This window comes from Trypanosoma equiperdum (genome assembly GCF_001457755.1).
Source record: "Trypanosoma equiperdum strain OVI genome assembly, contig: ctg_144, whole genome shotgun sequence".
Taxonomy (NCBI): domain Eukaryota; phylum Euglenozoa; class Kinetoplastea; order Trypanosomatida; family Trypanosomatidae; genus Trypanosoma; species Trypanosoma equiperdum.
In genome coordinates, this window is record NW_027123449.1 from 22,690 (window position 1) to 32,051 (window position 9,362).

A 9,362-nucleotide genomic window follows, 5' to 3' on the forward strand; every position below is an offset into this window, starting at 1 on the left:
TCCTTTTCTTTCCTTATGCTTTCGTTAAATTGCCTTCGTCTTTCTCTTACTACTTTGCTTTTTCCGGGTCGATTTTGCGTTCCCATATTGCAACGCGGTTGCTAAAATTCAAGTCACGGTAGATGAGATGTCACACTCTGCCTTTTTGCACAATCGCCTGTGGAGAAAACAGGCTGGGGGGTTGACAATAAAGAGTTTCAACCGTTTTGACGATTTAGGGCCGCTTACAGTGCCGGTTTCACCCCCAACAAGCGATTTATCAGATGCTGGTATTACCGTGCGCCGCTCTGCTTACTCCGTGCTCAGGATGCGTAACAGTCAACCGGGCGTATGCGCGCAAAATTTACTTTCTTGCTCTGGTAAAAGTATTGAACCCGAGATGCACAAGTGCTGCTGTTCCGCCTTGTTGTACCGGTCGCCACACCGTGGCGAGGCATCAACAACCTTGTCATCGGATGAGGAGCTGGAGCGTGACGATTTTGTGTTTTCGCTAAAGCTCGCAGAAGTGGAGCAGATGCTGCAGGAGCTTGTAGGAGTGGTACGGTATGAGGAGTTGGTTGGCCCGGCTCTAGCAGATGCTCGATGGATTGGAATGTGTCAGAGCATGCCAGAGGCGGTTGAAGGTGCAGGGGGTTGGATTGCGCGGGTGCTTTTAACTCCGGAGGAAGAGCACCGTATCAAGTGGCTGCGTGAGGATGGGGTGCAGCTATCCGACAAGCTTGCTTGCATTCCGTCATTCAAAGCGTTATACGTTGCATTCCACACAGTAGGAGGGGAGGGCTTGGGATTGAGCCACTTTGAGGTCATTGAGAAGCGGATGCGAGAGGGCTCCGTGAAGTGGGACATGTCTGATGCTGCTGTCGCATGCTTCTTTGCAATGCACCGCGTGGAGTCGCGTCCTTTTTGCTGCCATGTGGTGCGTGATGTGTTGCTGGAGACGGGATCGCAGGGGGGCATGGTGGCTGCAACGGCTCCTGAGCCGACGCTGCGTCACGTATTAGGGGCTACGCTGTTATTACGCATGGTGGGAGTGTTGTTGCTTGAGGCGCAGGGGACTAGTGGTGCGGGGTTGGATCCTCCCATGTACCTGTTTGCAGCCATCACAGAGTTTCTCGCATTTGTTAAATCCCTTCCAGTGGGTAGGTTTACTTGCGTCTTAAGGGAAATTGCAGTTGAATGCCGCGCAAGGGTGGCATCGCTTGCATCTTTTTATACTGTTCCGGTGGGTAGTTCGTGTCTACCGGATTTCACCTTGTGGCTGCTGCGAGAGGTTCCCAACTCCGCCTCGTGCCACCTCCACTTTCGTCACATGACGTTGCGCAGTCATACGGAGGCCATCACATTACTGGAGAAATCATTCCTCCTTTCACCCCAGTGTCTGGATCTTCATGTGGTGGTGGATGTTTTGTTCCCCCTCCTTGATTCTAGCGAGGTGGACGACTTCTACTTCATTGTGTTTAATGAGGTGCTTACCAGACTTGGGGAACGACTCCATCGCAACGTACAGTCGTTCACAGAAGACGACTTTCGGCTCATCACCGCCCTTGGAGTTCGTCTTTTTGAGGGACAAGGGAGTGGGTTGGGTCAGTCCTCCTCTCAAACCGCTGGAAACTGCCCCTTCGATGCGAAAAAGCTTGAGCAACTGGAGCAGCTTCAGGTGATGGGTGGTAGCCCGTGGTCATTCATTGTGCTCTCTTATGATTATCTCAAGGAGGTTATGCGGTCACTAGTCAGGGATGGGCGGCAGTCGAGGTATCAACGTCAATATGGAAGGTCCCCCATATCGAGTGTCGCTGAAGCGGCCGCTCTTGGTGGCGGTGGTGGGATTCAGCGCAAATCGCTGTTTCCTAAGGCTGTGGAACGTGGTAAGAACAACATTCCGTGCATCATCACAACAACCGGTACTGAGTGCCCCGACGCGAGCGAAGGGGGCCTTGGATCCGATGGTGCCATGACGTTTAGGAAAGGGTATCCATTGCTGTCGCCATCGTCATTAACTTCACTGCGGGAACGCTTTGTTGTGTTTGTTGAGGAGTTGGTGAAGACCCTTGTTGACGAGAGAGGAATTCATCACCGCAGTTCCAGCGTGGTGAGTGATGATTTGTTTACGTTCGTGAGCAAACATATGTCTTTGCCCAACATTCATGACGAGTACCGCCGAAAGATATATCTTTTGGTTAACATAATGACCAAAGAAACATCCACAAGGATAGGTGATGAGGGCAGGAGTATCGCTACATCTGAGGACGATATCCCGCCGGAGCTCCGCTATCTTGTCACGTCTCTTTCTCTGATGCTTTCCCCGTGGGCGGCAGTAATGATTCTGCGGGATGTTTTGAGCGAGTCGTCTGGGATGAACCCCCGCTACACTTACGTCCTTAACGCCGCAATCGACCTACAGTTGCCCACATCTACAACGCGCTCGCGCATGGCAACGACGCTTAACATGTGGCGTTTCATAAGTTCGCAATCAAGAAAGATGACGTTCGCCGAGCATATGGCTATGAAGCGGCGTTGCGCCGTAAACATTCCCCTTTCGTACATACTGTCATCATACTGGTCCCTTTTGACGTGGCTAACGCTTCTGACAATTGTTGGTCTTAATGTTGCCGGGCTTGACCTGGAGTCACAATACGCTGCCACTTGCCTGTTTCGTGATTTTGCGCCACCCGAAGATGTTATCGTACCCCTTGCAGATGAGTCCTGCCTCAACACAGTCCACGGTGCCGTTTCTAGCTACTTTGAGGGCTCGGGACTGAATGGGGCCAAGGGGCTAACGGGAAAGAGTGGAAGAAGGGAGGTAACGTGGGATCGCATTTCGCAAGAGGGACTGTTTTCGTCGGCGCCATATATTTTCTCACGTGCCGCGGACCGTAGACTTCCTATGACTGTTGTTTCCGTCGGCAGCGAGGGGAGTGTGTCTGCTGTTGATCAAGTTTCGAGGGAGTTCGCATGTGCCTCCACATTTCTCCACGAGCTGGCAGGCAGGTCGATTTTTCCATTTTATCTTTCAATTGATCAGATGCTCTCGGCCGATCTTATCGTTGCTCGCGTGGCGGAACGTATACGGAGGGTTTCGTTTGACAATGCTTGGTTTGTCAGTCGAGCTGTCTTTCGAACCTTCCCGTTGGGCCGAGCCCACACCGAACATAGTCTAGTCACCCATACCTGTGATCAGGCGAGTTCCAAGCGTCGGCGGATTACTTTTCTCTTGTACGTTCAACGCAACATTCCCATACCGCCTCAGTTATTATTGCGTCTTAGCGACAGTGTGCTTGCGCAGCATGGGGATCTTGTACTTGTGACGCACGATGTTAGCTTGAAGGTCGGGGGTTGTACTCCTAAGGTGCTTGAGCAACTCGCCGAAGCGCACCGGATTCGTTGTATACCGTGCGCACCAACAGGTGGAGTAGATGGCGGTGAATCAATGTGTTTGAGTAGGTTCTGGGAGTTGTGGGCCCATGGGAACGAATTAACTCGCAGGTGTGGGGCGTTCGCAAAGCTTTTGTGGTCTGCTGACCATGTTGTATGTTCAAGCCGACACTTAAGGAATCCTTCTGCAGCTGCTCTACATCCTACCAAGCGCGTGCTAACCGATTTCCGTTGCTACAGTCTTTAATGCGAGGGGCGTATTCGAATGGTGAAGGAAGCGCAGATATGTAAGGCTGTGAAAAGCTAGGGTGCAGTTTGTCGCGGTCTTTGGATTGCCGTGATGCTTTTTCCTCATAGTCTCCAGTCGTCATGGTTATTGTCGTACTTCCATTTTTTTCTTTTTTTGTTTCAGGTTCTTTCCTCCCTTGTACCTTTTGCGCAAAGCGATCATACGTCATGTGATTACGGTATAGCTTTGACAATTTCAACTCCCTGTTGGAGCCTATCGTCGTTTTTGTTCCGCCCGTTGCTCTTACCATCACTCTACTGTTGTTGTGTTGTTTCTGCTTGCTCCTCGTTGCACCGACTACGGGTTTCAAAATGTGGGGGATGGGCGTGTTTGTAAGGCGTCATAATGCTGTCCATCTTTTTATTTCCCCCCCGCAATGGGTCTATCGATGCGTACCGCGCCTTCTTAAAATTCTTTTATTATCCTCCTCACGTGCCATACCTCAGGACCGCTACTGGAGGGTAATACGACGTCACGCCAACGTGTGTGTGTGTGTGGCTTTATGTAGGAAAATGTGTGTTGGTGTCCCATAGTTTGTTTTCCAGTTCCTGCTGGGGGGTAAAAATCTCAGGTTAGTTGCCCTTGAAAGATTTGTGTAATTCGATGCGTGGTGTTACTTTTTTTTGTTGCATATTGTTTCATTTAAGCGGTTCTTGGGCCAGGTGGACACTCACTGGCTTGCTTTACAGAATTCAACACGTGTGTACGTTAGTAGTGGGTTGCGGGAGGAAAGAGGGGAGGGGTGCATGTGAGGTTTTGTGATCAGCTCTTTCTTTGAACCTAATGCGTACTTCATTACTTTGGAAGAGGGAGGATGAGTTGACTTTCTCATGTGAGCACCCTTACCGACTGACTGCCGCCTTTCCTATTTGATTAGAGCGACCGAGCACAAACTCCTACACAAAACTAACCTCAAGGACCTTTTATTCCGGTTCTGCATGTTTAGTTTTTGTTGTGTGTGATGTGGACTGAGACTGAGCTACGCTCATCAGCTGTCAACGATAGTAAGTCTTCCTTCCACACACGTACACACGCATATATTGGCATGCGTGCCGTTAGAATGTGTAGGGTGTCAATGAAACAATATGTTCCTGTAATGATTCAGCAATACCCCTTTTGTGAATCCATATGGAGGTAAGGAGATACACGTACCATTTCATGCACTCGCACCCATTCCTTCCCCATCTTTCCTTTTTTTCTCTGTTGTTGTTTCGTGTGGATACTGAAATAAGGGAAAGAAATAATAAAAACGAAAAGTTCTCGGAAGTAAAAAGGAGGAACACAACAAAGAGAGAAGACGAAGAGGGAAAAAAAGTTCGCTTGCTAAAGGTCATTTTTCTAAAAAAAGGTTAACTTAAGAAGGGTGGGTGAACGGAAACAATGGCGACAGTTAAGAAACTCTTGGAGCGCCTCAATGATGGTAAGGTACTCACTACCGAGGAGATGATTTATTGGGCCGATAAGAGCGATGAAACGCACTCTCAAACATTCTTCGGCAAAAATATTGAGGATGCGAGGCACTGTGTACGGTGTGTCGCTGACACCCTTATAAAGAAATACATGAACAACCCTGATGTCAGTGAATTGCCCATAGAGAAGAAAACACGGGCGTGCCTCATTGTGAGTAACTTTGCTCTGTACAAACCTGTGCGCAACTGCATCTTCGATTTGCTGGACAAGTTGGAGGCTGTGTTTGAGGAGTCCATAAAGGCAGACGCGGCACTGCCTTTCAATCCCGAACTTGGACGTATGACAGAGCACGTAGCTGTGCTTCTCATGCGGGTGACGGGCTATAAGCTTAAGGCTGCAAATGTGTTTGAATTTACCGATGGTAATGTGCAGTTTTCAGTGCAATTAATGCTTGCCGTTTTGCTGAAGGAGCCTCCATACGAGCCTGCACTCCGCTGTAACTGCATAAGTATTATTCTCGGGTTCACACAGCCGCAAGCGTACTTCAATGATGCTGCGGGTGTAGAGGACGCCTCATGCCAGGATTTCACTGAGAAGATCGACGGCATCCTCAAACTGATGCTCCGCTTAAATGCCGTTCAAGTGTTTGACGATGTTCTGTCAGAGCAGTTGGACAACGTCAAGGAGGTAACGCCCCTTCTCCATGTGGCCGTGTGCAGTGCGATGCGGTGCGTAATGAACATTTTCCGCTTCTCTTCCACCGGTGGCACGCAGTGGCGCCAGCACATTCTCCTTTCTACCACGCACCTGGACCATTCCGTGACGGTATACCTCCAGCTGCAATGCATTTCCCTGCAGAAATCGTTGTCACTACCTCAGCCGACCGCTAGCGTGGAAATGTTGCGTGGTATGTCCCTAGGGTACAAGTTCGCTTCCCTCTGCACATTTGGTATGGGATGTCATACACGAGAGACCCGGCTGTTTTTCCCGTACCTACATGATATGCTCCAGCTCCCCGTAAAGAGTATTCTGGGCAGCCCGGCACTGGCAAATGCGGTGATGCGTGTATATGTGGACATGTTCCACCTTATAGCAAATATAGACGCTCTAGGTGGTGATGAGGGCCTACCGACAGGGGATATGTTCCCGCAGCTGCAAAGTGCTGAGCTCGTCAAGAGCGTGACGGGCTTCTTGAAGCGAGAGGTCGCACCGTGCGGGTTAGCTTTTATCCAGGCCTGGCACAACGCCCTTAAAACCGTGGAGCCCGACACGCTTGTTGAGCGCGGGACGCCAACTTTCCTCGAGTTGGAGAAAATATTCAGCGAAGTGGAGTCTGCCGTTGAGAAGCAGAGTGCACCACGACCACCACCGCCACCCCAGCCGTCAGCGCCGGCTCCGGTCCCCGCCTCAACACCTGAGCAGGCGCCCGTTGATTTATGCTTTGTCGGAAGGAGCCATCTTGCGGACATACCACCAATCCATCGGAAGGCAGCGGACCAGAAGATCTCCATTGACAATGCTGCCGTTCCTGTTGCTCCGTCAAATCGCACAAAACCTGTGGACCGCAACTCCGCGATTGGTATCGACGAGAGGATGCTGTGCGCTCTTACTGGAAACGTCATGAAGAAGCCCGTCGTTTCACCACACGGTCACACTTTCGATCACGAGGCGATCCTCGCATGGTTGGAGCAAAACGGTTCGGTGTGCCCCGTCACTGGTAAGCCGCTGGTCGCCACGGAGTTGCGGCCGAACAAAGAGATTACGGCGCTCATTATGCGGCAGACGATTGCGCAGAGCATGACGGCACCTAACCAGGAGAATGAAGTGGATATTTATGACTTTTAGTGGTATAGAGTTTTGCACAGATGAGGGGGAGGCGAATATCTGATACTCTTTGGGTAGAGATATGAACCCCGGTCATTTTGATTTTCGGGGGAAGTTGTGCCACTGGTGCACTCATATATGCATATGTTTATACTTATATACGTATATATAGGTAAGGTGTGTTGCGGAAAGTGAACCGAGGTAATAAAAAAAGGACAAAAGGATCATATGGCGTGCGCCGCCCCCGTAGTGGTATGTTGACGGTTGGCCACGCTCAACAAAAGGAAAGGGGCGACGTGCATGCTCGGGAGCTGAGTGTGCGCGAGAGGCCTTGTTTCTTGTTTGGCAATAAGCAACTTTTGTGGGGCCCAAGCAGGATGGGAGACGGATGCTCGGATGTGTTTTCCTTTTTCGTGTGCTTGTGTTTGCGTGTGTGTTTGTGTCACACGTTTAGAGCAAGGTATAAGTAATATGAGGGAGGCTGCAAACCAATGGGATGTAGAGAAAAAGAGCACGTTGTTTTTGAACCACACTGGGTTTGAGAGTATCCCCTTTTTGTATTCGTACCTGTGTACGTCCTACTGTGTTGGGAGGCAAAGAAGTGTCCATGATGGTTACCCTGACCTTGCCCGTGTTATGGATGGAATGAATATACGTGGGAAGACATGCCCATTTGGAATGGATGTAAGCCATTGGTGGAGAAGGTGGAAAGTGTCGGGACTAGGGGGAAGGGATGGGGTGTGGAGCTATAAAAGGAGGAAGTGTGGGTGGCTCAATTGAAATGAGGTAGGAACGAAAGGAAAACAGGCTGAAGATTTGAACGTAGGGGCCGAGTTGGGCACTTCTCTGCCCGAACCCGCCGCAGAGTGCGCGTTCTGTGCTGATGAAGGCTCGAATGCGGTTTCGTTCGATATTTTTATATTCCTGACTGGATTGAGGTGTATGCGCGTGCGTTTGTGCGAGAAGATAGTATGAACGATGCAGGGGTGGGAAATATATATATATATATATGAGTACATACGTGAGATTAAGCGGTAACAAGCTTATATCCATTCTTACCCCGCTTTCTTTCGCATCAGCTGCTGCTGTGACGCTCTTCCCGAATCTTTTTGGTTGCATACGTCCACCTTTCGGCTGATATTGCGAATGTGGACACTCTCTCCATTTTTCTGTGTGTTCACGTTCACTTTGCATTGTTTTTTTTTTCGTTGATCCTCGCTTTATTTGTTTACCTGCAGTATCACTCCTATTTTTCTTCCTTTTGTTTCTTTTTTCAGCTGCTGCTGCCACTGCTGTGATATGTTCCCTTTTCCCTTCTTTGGTGCTGATTGGGCTATGAGCCGTTGCGGGATCGGAAACATTCTGCACGGAGAAGACGAGTGCTGGCACAAGGGGAAGGGGAGGGAGTGCCTCCACCGAACATACCGCTTGGATGGGAGGCATATCTATGCGTGCATTTTTTTTTCTTCCTTTTTTTTTTAAATGGCGTTGCTTTTTCACCACTATTAATATCTATGAACACACACATGAATACGCACGTGCACGTGCATAATCTCGTCTACCCATTTTATGCACGGAGAACCGCTTTGGTATGTGCGGGGCGTGGCCGGATACCCAGTGGGGCGTTTGCCACGTTTCTCTGCTTTATTACCCTCCTCGTGCTTCGCTCTCTTTTACGAAATTTGTCCTTATTCTTTCATTTTTCTTCTTTACACTCCGCTAATCTGCGCTGGTGGTTCGTAGGGTCTGTATTCATTACTGGTGCGCGTTTGCGGCAGTTGGGCTCATGACTACTAGTAACGGCTTCGAATCGCCGCGTGAGTCCGTTGCGGCAGCGGCGGCATGCAGCTCTCAGTTGCGGGAGGCTGCTGAACGGGCACGAAAGGATCCCTCCAAAGATATTGGTCTGACAACAGAGGAACTTCAGGAGCGGAAAAGGTGCGCTGCGGAGCCACACCGTTTCGTAAGTAAGTCCACAAGTCGCCCTTTTGAGGTGAAGAGTTCCTCGCGGGCGCAGCAGATTATGACTAAGGGTGTGGTGGAGCGACAAGTCACAGCACGGCAGAAGGAGGTGCTTCGGAAGGTATCTTCACTCCGTAAACTGCAGGTGGGTCTTTTTTTTGTTGGTGTCGGGTTTGCGTACTGGGTGGGGGTGGAGTTCCTGCTGCCGCATTACGCTGCCGTACAGGAGCGGAACCGCATTTTGAGGTTGCGGTACGAGATGGCGCAGAGGAAGCGCGAGGAGCACTTACGAGTGCAGGGGTCATCGCAGTGAGGATGTAATGCGAATGTCGTTGTTAGTATCGTGGGCAGCGATGCCGATTCTTCGAGAAATTACCACGGTTGTGTGGCAGTGGGTACGTGGCCACAGTTTCTGTTTTGATTTGTACAGTGGCAGCAGTTCATTCAGCGTCCCTGCAAAAGTAAGGTGTGCTCACATGCATGTCTGTATATATATATATATATA

At 50.1% G+C, this 9,362-nt stretch overlaps 3 protein-coding genes across 3 annotated transcripts; all 3 read left to right on the top strand.

Moving 5' to 3' along the window:
- Positions 1–127: 127 nt before the first annotated feature.
- On the top strand, positions 128–3,619 carry TEOVI_000026500 (uncharacterized protein; the record flags this gene model as incomplete). Its single annotated transcript, XM_067221444.1, has 1 exon — positions 128–3,619. The coding sequence occupies one exon, from the start codon at positions 128–130 to the stop codon at positions 3,617–3,619; it is 3,492 nt and encodes a 1,163-aa protein (XP_067077545.1).
- A 1,422-nt stretch (positions 3,620–5,041) lies between these two features.
- TEOVI_000026600 (U-box domain containing protein, putative) lies at positions 5,042–6,916 on the top strand (the record flags this gene model as incomplete). Its single annotated transcript, XM_067221445.1, has 1 exon — positions 5,042–6,916. One exon carries the CDS (start codon positions 5,042–5,044, stop codon positions 6,914–6,916), a length of 1,875 nt encoding a protein of 624 aa, XP_067077546.1.
- Positions 6,917–8,681: 1,765 nt separating this feature from the next.
- Positions 8,682–9,170, top strand: TEOVI_000026700 (uncharacterized protein; the record flags this gene model as incomplete). The annotated part of the gene is made up of 1 exon (XM_067221446.1): positions 8,682–9,170. The coding sequence occupies one exon, from the start codon at positions 8,682–8,684 to the stop codon at positions 9,168–9,170; it is 489 nt and encodes a 162-aa protein (XP_067077547.1).
- Positions 9,171–9,362: the final 192 nt, after the last annotated feature.